General features: G+C 51.3%; 5 protein-coding genes across 5 annotated transcripts; 2 read left to right on the forward strand and 3 right to left on the reverse strand.

Moving 5' to 3' along the window:
• The first annotated feature begins 1,450 nt into the window (after nucleotides 1–1,450).
• ASPGLDRAFT_72668 (beta-glucosidase) lies at nucleotides 1,451–4,267 on the forward strand. The gene is made up of 4 exons (XM_022549627.1): nucleotides 1,451–1,519; nucleotides 1,578–1,720; nucleotides 1,772–1,869; nucleotides 1,926–4,267. Exons 1-4 carry the CDS (start codon nucleotides 1,463–1,465, stop codon nucleotides 4,211–4,213), a joined length of 2,586 nt encoding a protein of 861 aa, XP_022403034.1. The 5' UTR covers nucleotides 1,451–1,462; the 3' UTR covers nucleotides 4,214–4,267.
• Nucleotides 4,268–4,432: 165 nt separating this feature from the next.
• Nucleotides 4,433–4,798, reverse strand: ASPGLDRAFT_33257 (uncharacterized protein; the record flags this gene model as incomplete). Its single annotated transcript, XM_022544285.1, has 1 exon — nucleotides 4,433–4,798. The coding sequence occupies one exon, from the start codon at nucleotides 4,796–4,798 to the stop codon at nucleotides 4,433–4,435; it is 366 nt and encodes a 121-aa protein (XP_022403035.1).
• Nucleotides 4,799–5,247: 449 nt separating this feature from the next.
• Nucleotides 5,248–5,484, forward strand: ASPGLDRAFT_33258 (uncharacterized protein; the record flags this gene model as incomplete). The annotated part of the gene is made up of 2 exons (XM_022544286.1): nucleotides 5,248–5,314; nucleotides 5,378–5,484. The coding sequence occupies 2 exons, from the start codon at nucleotides 5,248–5,250 to the stop codon at nucleotides 5,482–5,484; spliced, it is 174 nt and encodes a 57-aa protein (XP_022403036.1).
• Nucleotides 5,485–6,090: 606 nt separating this feature from the next.
• Nucleotides 6,091–7,909, reverse strand: ASPGLDRAFT_121506 (sugar porter family MFS transporter; the record flags this gene model as incomplete). Its single annotated transcript, XM_022540246.1, has 4 exons — nucleotides 6,091–6,447; nucleotides 6,504–6,809; nucleotides 6,897–7,301; nucleotides 7,373–7,909. 4 exons carry the CDS (start codon nucleotides 7,907–7,909, stop codon nucleotides 6,091–6,093), a joined length of 1,605 nt encoding a protein of 534 aa, XP_022403037.1.
• Nucleotides 7,910–10,151: 2,242 nt separating this feature from the next.
• Nucleotides 10,152–18,500, reverse strand: ASPGLDRAFT_1511145 (type I polyketide synthase; the record flags this gene model as incomplete). Its single annotated transcript, XM_022542220.1, has 10 exons — nucleotides 10,152–11,321; nucleotides 11,406–16,150; nucleotides 16,218–16,777; nucleotides 16,856–16,923; nucleotides 16,988–17,217; nucleotides 17,268–17,563; nucleotides 17,655–17,994; nucleotides 18,069–18,126; nucleotides 18,185–18,271; nucleotides 18,333–18,500. The coding sequence occupies 10 exons, from the start codon at nucleotides 18,498–18,500 to the stop codon at nucleotides 10,152–10,154; spliced, it is 7,722 nt and encodes a 2,573-aa protein (XP_022403038.1).
• Between the last annotated feature and the right edge of the window lie 130 nt (nucleotides 18,501–18,630).

An 18,630-nucleotide genomic window follows, 5' to 3' on the forward strand; every position in this document is an offset into this window, starting at 1 on the left:
ATGTCACCGGGCCCTCGGAGAACCGTCAAAGGAATGCCCTCGCGTGGAGGGAGATTAAACTCTCATCCCCGGTTTACATAGTCGGCCCGTGTCTGTGCTTATTTCGCACAGAGGGGGAAAATGAATGGATTATCTGCCGAGAGACATAAAGAATTTTGACAGAGTCGGGCAGTAGTCACTAGTCCATTTCTTTCGGGCATGGATTGCGGACGGAGAATGGATATGGTGAGACCGGATGACGGTAGGATAGGCGAGAGATGCGGAATAGGCCGATTCTACGAGCGCCGGGTATGAGAGTCTTTTTCTGGAGAACCCTGTCAGGTTGTTGTGTGGAGTGACGTCGGAGAAAAAGCGAGAATATGGAGAAGTGGGATTGGATGCAGAACACGGGGAAATTCCGGGTTCATGCGGGGAACTGGAGTGCATTGAGTGCGCTTAATCCCGGCCGATATAGGCGTGGCTAAATTTCGGCATCTCCAGTTGTGTTTTCGGGTGAAGTCCGGATAGTATTGAGGTTTATACTGGAGAGTGGTCTGTAATGTGAGAAATTCGCAGTTGTAGAGATGTATCAGTGCTATGAGTATACTCAATAACAGTGCAAGTACAGTTCGGTAGAGTGTAGCATCAATTTAGCCGAATACGGTAACTGGCTCGGGCCATGCACACCAGAACGGCAATATCTGGATGATCGCATTTAGCTTGACCAGATTGTATTCGTTCAAACAGAATCTCCCCACATCTAACTAACCGTCCGATTGAGTCAATCGAATTGAACTGTCAGGTGATGTTCGTGCCGAGGCTGTACCACGGTGCTGCAAGGACAAGCCGTTGTGTGCTCCGGAGTGCTACCTTTGATTATTGATCCGATGCAGGTTCAAGAATGTATTTGAGCCGAATATCTGCCGAAAATTACTGCTGAGTTCTTGGCCGTAACTTGAATATGAATAGAACGCTGTGAGGGATGAGACAGGAATGATTATGATAGGGATGTATCTGATACAGTGTACAGTATAATTATTTGTTTACTATGTTCAGATATCTGTGCTTGTTTGTACTCTTGTATCTGAATCGTGGTTAGAACCGTGATGTACGGTAATACCGGGACAAAAACCGGGGATCCCCTGATCTGTAATTACCCCACAACAGTCTAACATGGATGCTCTTCTGTACTTGTACTAGAAGGTAAACAGTTCGTCCTCAGTCAGGCAGCTAAGATTTCCCCCCAGGATGTTGATTAATCCCGCATGGACTCAATTACCTCACGTCATGGCTCCCTTTTGGTGCCTTACACCATCCCTTCTAGCTCCTGCCTAGTACGGGAATTTCTTAGTGTCCCGGCTGGAGGCATTCCACGTTGGACCGTGAGTCTCACACTATTTATTCCTCTATTTCCCCTGGTTTCCTTGCACTTTTTCTCTCTGTTCTTCATCCATCTTTGCGGCTCTTAATTCTCTACGCGACAATGAAGCTCGGCTGGTTGGAGTTTGTTGCCGTCACGGCCTCGGTGGCCCAGGCTAAGGTATATGTCATCATCAATTAATACTCAATGAACCTTTCTAACCTTCAATTATCTACAGGACCTCGCGTACTCTCCCCCCTACTATCCCTCGCCATGGGCCGATGGTCAACCCGCCGAATGGTCCAACGCGTACAAACGCGCCGTCGACATCGTCTCCAACATGACTTTGGCGGAAAAGGTCAACTTGACCACTGGTACTGGGTACGTCACATAAAGGATCAACGGTGTTGGATCGTCGCTGACAGGCTATAGCTGGCAATTGGAAGAATGTGTTGGTCAGACTGGTAGTGTTCCACGACTTGGTATCTGGGGTATCTGTTTGCAGGACTCGCCTCTTGGTATCCGTTATGGTATGACTCCCTCCTATATTGTGATCGCATTGAGCCATGAGCTAATGACATTCAAGGCGATCACAGCTCTGGCTTCCCCGCTGGTCTCAACGTCGCCGCGACCTGGGACCGCAAGCTCGCCTACCTCCGTGGTGAGGCTATGGGTCAGGAATTCAGCGACAAAGGAATTGACGTCCAATTGGGTCCCGTTGCTGGCCCTATCGGCAGATCTCCCGACGGTGGTCGCAACTGGGAGGGTTTCGCCCCCGACCCGGTTCTGACCGGTGTGCTCATGGCCGAGACTATCAAGGGTATTCAGGATGCCGGTGTCATCGCTACTGCTAAGCACTACATCGGCAACGAGCAGGAGCATTTCCGTCAGGTTTCCGAGGCTCTCGACTATGGTTACAACATCACTGAGACTGCCAGCTCCAACATCGACGACAAGACCATGCACGAGCTCTACTTGTGGCCTTTCGCCGATGCTGTTCGTGCTGGTGTCGGTTCCGTCATGTGCTCGTACAACCAGATCAACAACAGCTATGGTTGCCAGAACAGTCATTTGCTGAACAAGCTGCTCAAGCACGAGCTGGGCTTCCAGGGCTTCGTTATGACCGACTGGGGTGCTCACCATAGCGGTGTCGCCTCCACCCTTGCTGGTACTGACATGTCGATGCCCGGTGATATCTCGTTTGACGATGGTATGTCGTACTTCGGTCCCAACCTGACTGTTGCTGTTCTCAACGGTACTGTTCCCGAGTGGCGTGTCGACGACATGGCCGTTCGTATCATGTCTGCTTTCTACAAGGTTGGCCGTGACCGCCAGCGCACGCCTCCCAACTTCAGCTCCTGGACCAACGACGAGTACAGCTACGCCCACTCCGCCGTCCAGGAAGGCTGGAAGCAGGTCAACCAGCACATCAATGTCCAGCGCAACCACTCCGAGATCATCCGTGAGGTTGGCGAAGCCAGCACTGTTCTCTTGAAGAACAAGGGTGCTCTTCCTCTGACTGGCGACGAGGGCTCCGTTGGTATTCTAGGCGAAGATGCCGGGTCCAACGCGTATGGTGCCAACGGCTGCGAGGACCGTGGATGCGACAATGGTACCCTTGCGATGGCCTGGGGTAGCGGTTCCGCCGAATTCCCTTACCTGGTTACTCCCGAGCAGGCTATCCAGAACGAGATTCTCAACCGGGACGTCAAGCACCCCGTCTTCGCCGTCACTGACAACTGGGCTTTGGATCAGATGGCCTCCATTGCCTCTCAATCTGATGTTTCTCTTGTCTTCGTCAACGCCGATGCTGGTGAGGGTTTCCTCGTCGTGGATGGTAATGAGGGTGACCGCAATAACATCACCCTCTGGAAGAACGGTGAGAATGTCATCAAGACTGTCAGCGAGAACTGCAACAACACCATTGTGATCATGCACACCGTCGGACCCGTCCTCATCGACCAGTGGTACGACAACCCCAACATCACCGCCATTGTCTGGGCTGGTCTGCCTGGCCAGGAATCCGGAAACGCCATTGCCAACGTTCTCTACGGCCGTGTCAACCCTGGTGGCAAGAGCCCCTTCACCTGGGGTAAGAGCCGCGAGGCATACGGTGCCCCGCTCCTCACCGAGACAAACAACGGCATCGGCGCTCCTCAGGTCGACTTTACTGAGGGTCAGTTCATCGACTACCGGCGCTTCGACAAGTACAACGAGACCCCTATCTACGAGTTTGGCTACGGTCTGAGTTATACCACCTTCAAGTACTCCAACCTCCACGTCCAGGCCCTGAACGCCTCCAAGTACGTTCCCACCACTGGCAAGACCAGTGCCGCGCCCAAGCTTGGTGAGGTTGGCAAGGCTTCGAACTACGTCTTCCCCAATGGATTCGAGCGCACCACCAAGTTCATCTACCCCTGGTTGAACTCGACCGATCTGAAGAAGTCCGCCAACGACCCCGAGTACGGCCTCGAGATCTCAAAGTACATCCCCGAGAACGCTCAGGACGAATCCTCCCAGGCCCGTTTGCCAGCCAGCGGCGGCCAAGGAGGCAACACCGGTCTCTACGACGAACTCTTCCGCGTCTCCGCCACGATCAAGAACACCGGCAAGGTCGCAGGTGACGAAGTTCCCCAGCTGTACGTCTCTCTCGGCGGCCCCAACGAGCCCAAGGTTGTCCTGCGCAACTTTGACCGCATCGCCCTCCAGCCTGGTCAGGAGGTCGTGTGGTCGAAGACTCTTACCCGTCGTGACCTTTCCAACTGGGACGTTGCCGCTCAGGACTGGGCTATCACGCAGCATACCAAGAAGGTGTTTGTTGGGAGCTCGTCGCGCAAGCTGCCTTTGCGGGCTTCGTTACCTCGCGTGCAGTAGTTGTATGGTGTTACGATTGATGTAAAGATATGATTAGCTGTGGTATATGCCTTTGGCTTAATACGTTTTTTTTTTTTTTTTTTTATACATCCATACCCGTACTTGTAACACTGTAGTTGTATTTGCACTAATCTGATCAAACTTTCAGGCCGCTTAGGACCCGAATATGGGAAGGCCCCGATTTCGATCAGTCACAGACCGAGGGTCGTATCAAATCGATTAGTGATAAATCTGCACCTGGATGACAGTAATCCCCCACGGTCGACGGGGAGGGGCTGCAGAAGTATCCGGGGGTGGGGGCGTATTGATTTCGCTGATATCCCAGCCAGATGCGGACAGTTTATCTGGAAATTCCCTCAACTCCTTGGAGTAAACAATGTGCGAGAGGAAGTAGTCAATAGCACCTTTCGAAAAACAGAGGTCTGGGAAAATATGTTTAACGCAGAATATTTTGGGAAGAACGCCCACGCCGGAGGCAACCCGTGGGACGGTGTCAATGCATTGGATGCACTGATGATGGCGTACAACGGAATCTCCACCTTGAGGCAGCATATTCTCTCCCTGACGAGCGAATTCACGGTGCATTCCTCGATGTGCCAAAGGTTGCCAACATTATTCCAGCATACGCCAAATCTTACTGGCAGATCCGCAGTCCCACTCTGGAGGGACTAAATAAGCTTATTGCTAAAGTTCGGCATTGCGTGGAAAGGGCTGCTGTTTCCACCGGCTGTACAGTGAAGATCAAAAAGTGAGTCTTGTTGTCTGCCCGGCTTATGCATGAGCGCTAATATGGGACAGGCTATGGCAAGGAAAGGCATTGATGATACTATTGTATTTGTAGCTGTCTAGATGGATGAGGGTGGATCTCCTCTATCCGGCATATGTTGATGGGCTCGCTAGTGTGGACCAATCAGGAGCGGGGCATATTGGAGTCTGAGGCTCTCAAACAGCTAATAAAGTGGTATGTTCACAGGGAGGGTCTGTACACCAATATTGTCTTGAACGATACCCTGTGTGGAAGATACACCACCCACATGGAAGGATATGGGAATTCCATCATTCGAAAGGTCGATAAGGTCTTGACCGGCTCTTCCGATGTTGGTAAGTGATAGTAACCTTACGAAAAGTCATAATACCATAAGATGCTTACTGACAGCCTTACAGGAAATGTCAGCTCTGCCGTCCCTACGCTCCATTCCACATTTGCAATCCCAACTCCCGAAGGCTGCTTCCCCCCACCATCCTTCTTTTACTGTCTGCGCTGGCACTGACGAAGCACACGAGGCTATTACTTGTGACGGTTCGAGCAATAGGAATCTATTGGTAGACTATCTGACGAAATATTAACCTGAAGAAAGAAAGGAAAGAAGCTGGGCCTGCCAGCGCTGACCTATCTAGTGTGTGCGAAAGGGTTCCTGCCCTATATCCAAACAGGCCAAAGTAGTCAAACATATCATACCGCTGGTGAGCGCCCGCGCTCCGTGGCATTACCGTTGGGGGAAGGCTTGGCCCTTCTGGGCTGGGAAATGTTGACTGATGATAAGCTCTTCGTTGCAGCCAAGGCTCAATGGGAGGGTCAAGTGCCGAGAAAAGGAGATAAATGATGTGTTTCAAATGGTTTCAATTCTTGATCCCTGTAGTGGTGCATAGGCATGGGAGATGATGACGTGCCAAAAAATATCCACCATGGTTAAGGAAAGCTCACTCGAATATCGATTCCTTCATCTCGTCAAGAGAAACTTCGAATTTCAGCTTGGTGGCATAGTAGGTGGTTGAAGAAGGAATGCTGCAGGAAGATGACGCGTTTCGCGCTAGCTGCACAGCTTGCTTGGCAAATATGTTACCCTGTCCTTCTATAATTGTATCGCTCATGCCAATTACTCCTTTTGAGGCGTATCGGTGTCCTCCTCATGATAAGAAGTCCCCTTGATATCATAGCGGAACTGCTCCTCTTCCTCCTTGAGCTGCTCCTTGAGCATCTTGTTTGCTCTCCAGACAGGCTTGCATTTGAACAGATAATCGACCTTCTCCAGCGGGATACCACTGGTTTCGGGAATGAGGAAGAAGGCGAAGAAGAAGGCGAGCACTGACAAGGCTGCGAAGAAGAAGTACACACCATAGTGCATCTTCTCGAACATTTGTTCGGTGAATCGCGAGATGAGGAAGTTGAAGAGCCAGTTGCTGGCGGTGGTAGCGGCCTGGGCCAGGGAACGGAAGTTGGGGTCGAAGAATTCCTATTGGTTTGTTAAAACATGAATCATTTCCCAATGGCAAGGATCCCATGACTCACAGAGTTGATAACCCACGGTGTACCGTTCCAGGTAGGCGTGTAGACGGCAGTCCAGAGGTAGAAGAAGAAGATCGCTGCGATACCTCCACCGTTGAGGCTGCTGCTTGGGTTGTCTTCGGGCTTAACGACACAAATGTAGGCACCAATGATCCACATACAGATCGATCCGGTTATGGCACCGCCAAGCAACAAGTTCCGTCTTCCGATTTGATCGACCAGGAACAAGAGCCACACGAAGGTCGTGACAGCCTTGATCACACCGAAAATACCGGTCATTACGTTCACAGTGTTGGAGTCGACACCAATCTATAGGAAAGAGCAGTCAGCATCAGAAAAGGGGTTAAGACGGGAAAGCCAATGCAGTATTGCGGGCCCAGGGGATCGTCATCATACCGAAGTGAAAATAGTAGGAGAATAGTAGTTGATGGCATTGATACCGGAGCCGTTCTGCCAGAAAAAGAGCATGCAGCCCAGGAACAGACGCCACATAACGTTCTTGCGAGTGCTGAGGGCCTGGAAGGGCTTCCAGAATCCAAAACCGATGGTGGTTTTCTGATATTCAAGAGCCTGGTCGATGGCTGCTACCTCCTCCGTGATGTAAATGTCGTCGGCATTCAATTGGCGGATCCAGCAGAGGTTCTCCATCGCCTCGCGGCGACGATCCTTGAGGAAAAGCCAGCGAGGGGATTCCTTGATCCACAGTGCACCAGCGAAAAGCATACCGGCCGGGACGATCTGGATGGCAAAGGGGATGATCCATTGCTCATGGTCTTGGGGCATGTGTTGTTCAACGCCGTACTACCAACTTTAGGTTAGCTTAACTGCAAAGACGGCATGAAGAAAGATCGTAGGGAGGCCGGGAGACCCACGTTAATCCAGAAGCCAACCATACCGCCGACCTGCCAGCCAAGCTCATACAGACCGACGAGCCGTCCTCGGATGGCAGGTGGTGCCAGTTCGGAAAGGTAAATGGGAATGATGTTTGAAGCCACACCGGTGCCTAAACCGGATAGCACACGGCCAGCGTACAGGATGCCCAGTCCTCGGGCGCTGTTGGCACCGAGTTGCAAACCAGCGCCGGTGATGAAAATGGCAGCAGCAACAGCCAAACACCATTTTCGGCCGATGAAATGGCCCAGTCCATAAGTCAAAAGGGCACCGAAAAAGGCACCAGCGATGAAAAGAGAGACAATATTCTCGCTAATTAAATCTCTTCCCGCGGAAGACAACTCGTTGAGACCAAACTCATTCTTGAAGGATGTGAGTGTGATAGTTGTACCGATGAAGGCACTGGTATAACCGATCATATTGGAACCGCATGATGCAATGGCGGCGAGTGCATAGACGCGCCAGTTGTAGACGGACTTGGGCGTCGGCCGGTCTTCGGCAAGTGTGAGGATGCCCATGGCCGTTTGAGGTACCAGCCCGAGGGGGGAGGAATGGAAAGATGAGGTGGCTGAGAGAAGAAAGAAGTTGATCGAGAAAGATGGGAGAAGGAAGATGGGTCAAGACGTGCTGGGAATGGGGCCCTAAGTAATATCTCCCATCCCAATGGATCTTGGGTGTGGAAATTCCCCAACTGAACACTCTCCACAACACACGTCGCCTACAGCCCCATAGCCTGGGGCAATATGGGGGATGAACGTGAATATGATACAGCAATAATTACAGATGCATGGAGATGTGGGAACGTTGTCCGGGGTAGCTTTTTCCCGGGGGAAACATTCAGCCGCGGCCAACCAAAAAAGCTTCAGTGTATATCTAACACGGAACCCTAATCAAAGGTGTATGAAAAAAATTCATCGCCCACGGGGTGAACGCTTAACCACGCGGTGCGGAATTTGGAATTTTCCGAGCACACAGACGGGAGAAAAGAAGGACGAAAAAGGGATAAAAGTCTGAATGCGCGCATTGTTGGACTCTAGCCGGAAATGGGTCAAGTGGGGTCACATGAATCCCATATACTGTTGGTGAAGCGGATAAACTCCGTGTCGGGGAAGTCGGGGAGCCGATAATCCGGGCTGCACGAGGCTATAGGCGAGGAGTTTTAATTACATTAATGCTAGTACAGAACCTGTCCTCCAGGCCAGTCAACACCAGATACTATGATCACACACCAATGAACAGTGGAAGGCTTCATAGGAGTTTAATGACCACAGGGCCTTGCTCTGCTGTCTCTTCAGTGAACCCACCTGTGCAACTCTCCATCTGCACTACAGGCTCCGCCGGGCCGCCAGCTCAGCGCTGGTTTAGATACAGACAGGAAAGATTACCCTTGTTAGTTACCTTGGTACATTCAATGCCATGGAGACCACTGGTTGCTCATGTGGCTGAGGTCAACAAGATGTCTGCCACATACTATTCCATTGCCCCCAGCATGCTGAAGCCCGGGCTGAACACCTGCTCCCTGGCACACAAGATCATGATTGGCGGTCCGCGGTCATTTCTAATAAGGCCAGATCTAGTTGCCAAGACCACACACTTTATGCTGAGCACAAGACTCCTTGGGCAGTTCAATGCTTTACCAACATCGTATTGAATCTCCACACGAGATTAGAGTTCATGATAATATAACGTGGGCCAGTCAGATTCACCCTTACATGGGCTGTTAAAACTGGCCACCCGTCTGATCTAAATGAGATGGAGACAAAGCAGATTACTAGGGCTAGCCGCCTCTCAGAGGCCGCTAGATTTACAGCTTTTTCAACTGTACGGGCTTGCTGGACCACCCTGCGAGGCTGGAATCATCAACTGGTTTGGCGAGTATATATTATGTATAGTTATACATCGTCGATCTCACTGGCTGCCGTTGGGCCAGCATGTAAATATTTGGTGATTCGTCCAATCGTCCCGCAGTGAGCTGCCGCCAATCGGCCAATAGGGCCGACAGATGCATGTATGAATAAATAATAATAACAATCATCATCATTATAAGGGTCAAAGACATCGTTTTCTGAGGTAGAGTCAGCGAATAAGTTCTCATAGTCCATCGTCGCGTTGCCTCAAGGCAGGATATAACATAATTCTTCGGTCTCGAATCATGGCCGTATACAGATGAAGACGGTAGTCTGTCACCAACTTCACCTCTTGACTGGTGTTCATCAAATGTTTAATATCTATAGCAATTTGGCCTTCCGAATTAATGATGAGGAGACTGCGTGCGACCGGTTCATTTGTGTTGGGTGTGACGAGGACCAGCAAACTGTTACGGACGCTAAGGACCTTGATCCTTTCTAGGCTTAACATGCTTCTTGTAGCCTCATTCTGATAGCTGAGTGATTACTTGGGGGTGTATGTGCAGACATAGCTTATCTTCCTAGCTTCCTGGTGTATGACTGGGAAGGTGCCTATTTTGGAAGGCGCGACCAACTGGCAGAATGTGACTTATTCGCCTTGTCCCGCGTACTGTATTTTATTAATTCGGAGGAAGTCACCACATACAGAGTGGAAAATTGCAGGTATGTAGCGTAGAGTTAATCCCGCAAGTTTGTTTGCCCAACTAATATAGGTCGCCTCACATTGGTACTGACCAGGCGTGTGCCTGGTATAACTTATCTTCTCATACAGCAGCCACATATGATGGCCAAAGGGGATACCCCTTAGCCCCTAGCCTTATATCATAAATACACAAGTACCAGAAAGCAGTCATCAGACGACTAAGGCGTCAAAATCGAACACTCTTGACTTGGTGCAGACCTTCTTCGAGAATGACTGCAGAGGCTCATTCGCCAGCAGCTCTAAAATTGTGACTTGGGCTTCGAATTCCTTGAAGACCCAGTTTCTCATCTCTACAGCAACCAGGGAGTCGATTCCATAGTCAGACAACGGCCGGAAGAGTTGTATCTCTTGTTCTGGTATCATGGAGAGAGACGATACCTTGGAGACGATTCCATTGGCGACTTGCTGTATTGCCTCGTCGGTCGTCTTGACCTGCCGCAGCCTGTCGCGCAATCGGATAGAGACATTCGGGGCTTGAGCAGTAAATTCGATAGACTTCCGGGCCATTTGCCGGAAATGGGAGAACCTGGGTTCTTGAAAGACTAGTGGGGAGTTTTCATCCCATGTACCCAGGCCGGTAACAAACTGACAGCTGACATCGTCGTTGTCGTCATTGTCGTTGTTGTTGTTGTTGTTGCCAATGGCAGTGGTGATTAAGGCTAGAAGTTCTTTCTCAGTTGTTCCTTCAAAGCCTTGTCGCTCCAGGCTTTGTGACAGCTCCGTATTTTCCGCAACATAGCCAATCCCGAGAACAACGCCGAGGTCCACTGTGCTTGCAGCCAGCCCTAGGCGGCGCCGGTAGTGCGCGAAGGCGTCCAGAAATGTGGATGACGCAGCATATGGTGCTTGGCTCGCGTTACCAATCACCCCACTAGTTGAAGACAGCAGAAGGAAGAAGTCTAGGTTCTTGGGAAGTAGCTCATGGAGATTCCACGTCCCTTGAACCTTAGGCTCAGTTACTGCGCTAAAGCTCGGTAGGTCCAAATTCTCCAGCAGCGAATCCTGCAATACCATGGCGCCCTGGATCAAGCCTCGAATGGGCGGCATGTTGGCGGCAGACTGAAGCACCTTTGTCACCTGGGAGGCTACACTGATGTCACACGCAAAAATCATGACCGTGGCTCCCTTTCCTTCCAAAAGAGCGACTGTCTCCTGAGCTTTGGGGGACCGGTGTCCGCTACGAGAGAGAATGATCAAATTCCGGGCACCGGAGTCAACCATCCTCAAGGCGATAGCTCGACCGAGACCACCCAATGCTCCTACTAACACGTACGATGCGTCGGATCGGAACAGTGCAGCGCTCTTTGGTCTAGCGACAGCCTACGTGAGATAGTATAAGTAAACTTCCATCCAGATAAATGCTGCGTCGCTGGAAAGCAAGCCGATGGTGTGGACTTTACATACCTTAACTCGTTCTCCTGGCCGAGGAACAATTACGAGCTTACCCATGTGTTTTCCAGTCTGCATCGTACGCAGCGCCGCTTCAACCTCAGATATGCCGAACGGAACAATGGGAGATGGTGGTCGTATACTCTTTTGGCGGAACAGATTCATTACCGCTTCCCACACTGCATCTGCGGACTTCGGCCTGTCACAAATCAAGGAGACCAAGTTAACCGCGGAAAAGGAGACATTACGTGCAAACTTCGCCATCTCTAGCCGGGAGTTGATGGTGTAATCTCTGGCACCGAGCTCAATGAATCTTCCAAATGGTGCGATGCATTCCCAGGACAGTCGTAGCATATCACCTGCCAGGGAATTCATGATAACATCGACCCCTTTGCCGTGAGTCATCCGCATTACATTCTTCGCAAAGCTATCATTGCGGCTGAAGAATATATGATCCTCTGGGATCCCAAAGTGTGACATGAGGAACTCCTTCTTCTCCTTGTTGCCCACAGTAGCAAAGATCTCAGCCCCAATTCCCTGACACAGTTCGATGAGAGCTTGGCCCAACCCTCCGGATGCTGCATGAATCAAAACCGTATCATGCTTTACCACCATGGCTATCTTATACACAGCAAAATATGCTGTGCAGAAGACAATTGGCAAGGATGCAGCCACCTCAAAGGGCATATCATCCGGTAGTTTCTGTATGCTGGATGCTTTTCCGCGGATAGTATTGGCAAAAGTTCCGAAAGAGCAACCACAGACACGATCGCCCACTACAATTTTCTGGACCTGTGAGCCTACCGCCGTGACGGTGCCGCTGAACTCCAGTCCCAATGTCTCGTAATGGATCTGTCCCATGGCCATCATGACGTCCTTGAAGTTAAGTCCAGCAGCGTGCACCGTGACCTGCACCTCGTCCGGCGGTAGCGCACGCTGAACCCGGAGATCATCAATGAAATGGACCGAGTCCAGCAGGCCGGGGACGCCAACTTCCATCATCAGCGCGCGGCCGGGACTGTTGAACGGCTGGAGCTCTGAACTAGAGCCTGTGAGATCACTATTTAGTCTCTCTGTTGCCTGCGTATCCTCAATCAGCCTCGGAATCATGATTTGTCCACCGTGCTCGACCATCTCCAGATCTTGAGTCGCCGCAGCTCCTTGATGATCCAGAAACAGTCTCCTGAAGATCTTAACAACCGTGTTCGCCGCAGCAGATGCATCCAAGGAATTGGTGCCGTCTAGATCGAGGACACCAACTGGATTGCCACCGTATTCTGATCGGATGGTCCGAGCAAAGCCAGTGATGAAGTTTGCCGCAGGAGTGGTGACTGAATAGTTTCCCCCCCGAGTTACCCATAAGACCCCAGCAGCGGTTGTGGCTATGCGCTTGACTCCCTCGAACTGCTTCGGTGTGGGCTGGCTGAGAAATGGATGGGAAACCTCGTCCAGGACGACGCATATCTTGCCACGCGGATCCTCCGACCCTACCGTGGAGAATTCTACCTCGTGAGTGATTGAAGAGAAACCCTCTCGGAGCATGTCCAGTGAGATATACTTTGCCGACGATTGTACCAAGATCAGGATACCCGGGATTTCCTGTCTGACTTGTTGAGGCACGGTCGCGGTCGACACCATCATAGATCCTTGATGAACGCCTTCAGTGGTCGAGTCCCAGGTAACGGCATCCAGCCCGGAAAACCCCGTCTCCCGCAACAAGGTATCCCACTTCTCTTCCGTCTGCGTTGGGCCTTGTGTTCTGCCCTCGTCGGCACCAGCCCACCAACCCGGCAGGGTCCCAAAAATAGCGGACGTGGTTAACCGTTCGCGGGTCAATTCGATCAGGACCAATTTCCCTGTAGGCTTAAGAAGCTTTCGGACATTGGCCATGGTGGCTTGCATTGACCTTGTGGCATGCAACACGTTGGCTGCAATCACGAGATCGTATGAATGCGGTTCATATCCTTGCAGGGCAGGATCGTGTTCAATATCCAGCTTACTAAAGTCCAAAAAGCCGCTCCAGGCATCCAGCCTTTCTCTTGCAGCATCAAAGAAGCCACTGCTGATGTCGGTGAAGTGGTACCTGGAGCAACAGGGCGCCTGGTGGGTCGCCCGATCTAGGGCTTGAAGGAGAGGCAAGGTAGCCCCGCCAGTTCCAGCGCCCACTTCCAGGATGCTCATGGCTGGGTTCTTATGGGCCAGGGCTTCCAAGTAGCGTGCTACCTGCCGATAGTTGCGATCAAAGCGGGTATTATCTCTGTAGTAGTCCTCCAGGCGGTCTTCCTCAACCATCAGCTGCAGCGGTTCAACCTCCTGTCTGAGGATACGAGACAAGTTCTTGCCGACGTTGCAGAGCATTCGCGCTTCGCCTCCGGTAGATTCAACCTGACTAAGGAAAAGCTGTCTGTCTTCTGCTCCCAGTTCGTGCCACCCATGGGTGGGTAGATGAAGAGTGTTCTGCTTGGATGCGTGAACGAAGCTCTGCATACAGGCCCATAAAAGCTGGTGGTATGGCCGCATACTTGACACCTCTGCTGGATTTATTTCTGCGAGCGTCATTTCAAAGTAGTAGATTCCTGCCTGTTCGAGAGCGGAAATGTTGTCGGCCTCCGATTCCCCCAGTTGGATGTCCTGGCATAATTTGTCAATGTCCGCAGGAGTAAAGAAGTCCACATCGGGACTCCAATGGGTTTTGTAGACAGGCTTCCTTGCTTCAATGGTCTCATAATGCTCGTTATCGCTTTGCATTGATGTGCATGTCAAGTTATTTATGGTGAGCACTGGCTGATGGCTATTGTTCGATTGTCCACTCTCCGCAACGGTGATTGTTGCCATGCTTTGTCTAAAGTCCTTGCGCTGAGTCTCGGTGAGCACACATAGCTCCTGCCCGGGACAATTGGTAATGTAGGCAGAGATAAAGACGTCCTCCACGAAGACTGGGAGGAGAGGATTCTCCAGTGTAGTGCCCATGGCAGCTTCCATTGATGGAAATAGACTCTGGAAAACCGTGTCGATAGTGGCTGGATGAACCAGCAAGGGAGTCTCAAACTCGTTTGGCATGGTAGATCTGGTATCGGGTATTTTAAATGAGCTTTGAGCTTGGCTAGAGCCAACGGAGACAGCCATGAGGTTTGCAAAAGTGGGACCATAATCGAGTCCCAAGATTCTCAGATGCTTGTAGAGTTGCTCAATGTCTATGGAGCGAAGACAGCAGCTTTTGAAGTTCGAGCAGCGTTCCTCATATGCTAACCTGTCGGGATGCAAATCTCCAGTCACTTCATTCGGGACTGTTGCGGCTTCACGGGCAGAAACCAACCCTCGACAATGTTCCGTCCAGCGGTCTTGCTCTGTAACCGAATATATAGAAAATTCGTTCCAAATATCAGATGGGGATCGAACACTTTCAATGTAGGGCTTCAGGGAGATGATCACTTCGACTTCCTCGGATGCATCCGGAAACACTAGCGCCTGGTCGATGGTTACCTCACGCAAGCAGTATCCAATGGGTTGGATAGACCTTGCTTGAGCCTGAATCCGCATAATCTCAACCCCCATGGCAAGATACCCAGCTGCTGGGAAGATAATGTTGGAGAGAACTTTATGGTCTTTGACCCATGGGAGTTCAGAGGCGCGCAGAATATTCCGCCACCGCGGCTCCAGAGGGTTGGAGGTACGGTCAGGCAAGCCGAGGAGGTCATGTCGAGGGTGAGGCTGAGTGCGCCAGGCTCTGCTGATGCGTGGCTCGGCCCAATACGATCTGGAATGGTCCCATGCGTAGGAGGGTAGGTCGGTTACCACCTTGGGCTTCCTTCCATTGTTGTCAACCTTGTTCACCGCACGTAAATTCACCTGGTAGCCAGACAGAACCAGTTTCGATGCAAGCTCCTGGCAGGTTGTCACTGCGTCCTTCTTCCGCGCTAGGGCTGAGCAGTACTCGATTCCGCTTCGCCGGAGTTTCGGGTCGTTCTGTAGAATCTGCCTCACCGGACCAGCAAGGGCAGGATGTGGCCCAATCTCAACTAGGACGTGGACTCCCGATTTTAAGGAGCGTTTGCGGCTTTTCTTGCTGTTCGGAGCAACTGTCTCTAGACAGAGACTGTGGAGGGACAGAGCGAACTTGACCTCGCCCAGCAAGTTAGATACCCAATAGTCAGGACCGAGCGTTGCTGGATTGACAGCCGTGCCGCTCACTGAAGAGAAGAATTGTACCTTTTTCTGCTCGGTGATGGAATGGTGGAGTTGGATGCAGGAGATTAGTTGGCGGTACTCTTCGCCCACGAGAGCCATATGATGGGAATGGTACGCCACTCCCACTTTTAGCCGTCGAGCAAAGATCCTTTCATCACCAAGGATATGTTGGAGCTCCTCAAGTGCTGAGGTGTCACCCGATACGGTGATGCTGGACGGACTGTTGATGCATGCCACCACCACTCGGCCCCTCTGGAGGGTTCTGAGATACGGAAGTACCTGTTCTTTCGAAAGACCAACGGCCATCATACCCCCACGAAGCGTGCCTTCATGGCTTATTTTATCTGACACGAGCCCGCGATAATACGCTACTGTCATCGCATCTTCGAGGCTGAGCACACCAACCGCATAGGCAGCGGCGATCTCTCCACTCGAATGTCCGGTCACCGATGCAGGAGCGATGTTCCAAGAGGCTAACAACTCAACCAGAGCAATTTGGATGGCCGTACATAAGGGCTGGCTGAAAAGGGACTGGTCGACTCGGGTATCCTCGGCAGATCTTTCTAGTTCACCTGCAGAATAACTGCTATCAGCCAAGCTCGTCCACGGACCGATCATGTCCCTTAAGGATTTAATCACCTTTCAGATCCCATTTTGCACCCAAAGTCCTTATATGTGCACCGGCTCGTACAATGATTGCATTAACAACCGGGTCATCCGACATCAGCTCGCGGCCCATAGCGTACCATTGGGCGCCTTGTCCCGTGAAGACAAATCCTAGCAGCGGGTTGCCGGTAATGCTTTTTGACAACGTGAGACTATCTCCTTTGAGGGATTGCAGCAAGTCATAAACGGACTTTGCCGGAATGACGGCCTTCCATGGAAACTTGGTCCGCCTTTCACTTAGAGTGTACGCCAGATCCTCCTCGAAGCCACGCTCATTGTTCTGGTTGTTTTCAAGGAATGCAGTAAGCCGTTTGATGTAATCATTGGCGGACGCTTCGTTGGTGCCTGATAAGACGAATATCCGGCTTGAAGGACGCTGTGCCTCTAGCGTACCGTTCGAGTGGGATTTCATCGTTCCACTAAGTTGGCACCTTTTTGTCTTCTGCACTGCGCCATTCAGAGCGGTTATCTCATTCCGGCACAAATATCCTTCTGCTTCGTCAACAATGGCATGGGCGTTTGTTCCTCCATACCTATTTCAAAGCTCCGGGTCAGCAAATTGAACCTATAAAGGGCCGTGGGGTCGGGGGAAGGGGGGGGCGAGTTCAGACCCAAAGCTGTTGACAGATGCCCGACGTATACCTCCTTCTGTTTCCCAATGCTCGGGTGCGGTGGCGATCTGTGTTATTGAGGAAGGGTTTAGAACAGACAATTTAGACAGGCCTGGCCGGTGCACTACTAACCTTCAGATTCCAATCATTGAACGGAATCCGTTTGTTCGGCATGTTAAAGTTGCGATTGGGGAGAATGATTTTACCCTCCAGCATGAGAACGAGTTTGATCAACCCAGCCACACCACTGGCCCCTTCCAGATGCCCAATATTTGTTTTCACAGAGCCGATAATTAGTGGCCACTCTGGGGACCGACCTGGGCAGAACACGCTGGCAATGGCTCCAACTTCTAGAGGGTCACCTGTGGCCGATGTCAGCACTTGCAGCCGAAGAAGTTTGACACAAACCCACCTGTTGGCGTTCCTGTCCCATGACATTCAACATAGCTTGTCTCAAGCGGATTCAGGCCTGCTGCCTCATAAACATGACGTATCAATTCTTCCTGAGCCTGGCGATTGGGAAAAGTGATACCCGGCGTTTTTCCGTCCTGGTTCACGCGAGTGTTCCGAATGATCGCCCGGATTGGGTCCCCATCGCGCAGGGCAGAATCAAGTGGCTTCAATATGACACATCCAACTCCCTCACCCCGGGCGTACCCATTTGCACGTTCATCAAACGCATAACATCTTCCATCTGGAGAAAGAAATCTGGCGCGTAGGTCAGTCGGATGCTGTTCCCTTTTTTTTTGGGGGGGGGGGGGAAGGTGATAGGGGTTGGGGAGCGAAATTTTATCCTTACCTCATTCGGGACATGCCGATGGTTATCTCGTGACTTAGGATAACATTGGCCCCAGCCACCACCGCCTGTTCTGATTCACCTGTCCGCAAGCTCTGACATGCCATGTGGAGGGCAACCAAGCTTGCGGAGCATGCAGTATCAATGGTCGCACTCGGACCCCGAAAGTCAAAGAAATAGGACAACCGGTTGGATATGATTGCGCGTGAATGACCACTGCTCGTGGCTTGATATAGAGGCATGGCATCTGGATCGCGAAGCAAGACGTCCGTGTAGTCCCCACAAAAAGAACCTACAAATACGGCAGTATTGCTTCCGGCAGCTTTTCCCAAGGGAATCCCCGCTATGATGAAGGATTGTCAACGTTGAATTGCCAGCCAAAAGATGAGCTGGAGATATCCAGTCAGGCATACTTACCATTTTCAAGGCCTTCATAGCAGCACTCTAGCAAAAGCCGCTGCTGTGGATCCAGGGCCTGGGCTTAGTTTAGTCACGGAGCGAACAAGATAAATAAGAGATACCACACAGCTTACCTCTGCTTCAGTGTGTGTCATATTAAAGAACGGAGCATCGAATCGCGACAGATCTCCGGTAAAATAATGACCAGCTTGCACATTTGACTGTGAGAAGAAATAATAAGCTTTTAGGATATGCTGGCATTTTGGCGAGAGCTTTACTCACCGTCCCGTTATGATTTGCCTCTGGGTGATAGAATGCGTCATTATTCCATTTGGATTTCGGCACAGGACTCCAGGCTTCTCGCGCTTCAAGGATCATGCGGTAGAGACTTTCCACATCTGTTGCGTCTCCAGGGCCACGGAATCCAAGGCCGACAACTGCAATTGGCATAACTTTCTCGTCCGCTGGTCCCTGGCCCGGACCTGGGAAGGATTCAACATATGACCCCATGGAAGCGAGGCGTTTTTGTCGCAAGCGAGAAACTGAATCAGTAAAATGTAGAAGAGGCAAAAGAAACTTT

The sequence above is a fragment of the Aspergillus glaucus genome, assembly GCF_001890805.1.
Source record: "Aspergillus glaucus CBS 516.65 unplaced genomic scaffold ASPGLscaffold_5, whole genome shotgun sequence".
NCBI classification, from domain to species: Eukaryota; Fungi; Ascomycota; class Eurotiomycetes; order Eurotiales; family Aspergillaceae; genus Aspergillus; species Aspergillus glaucus.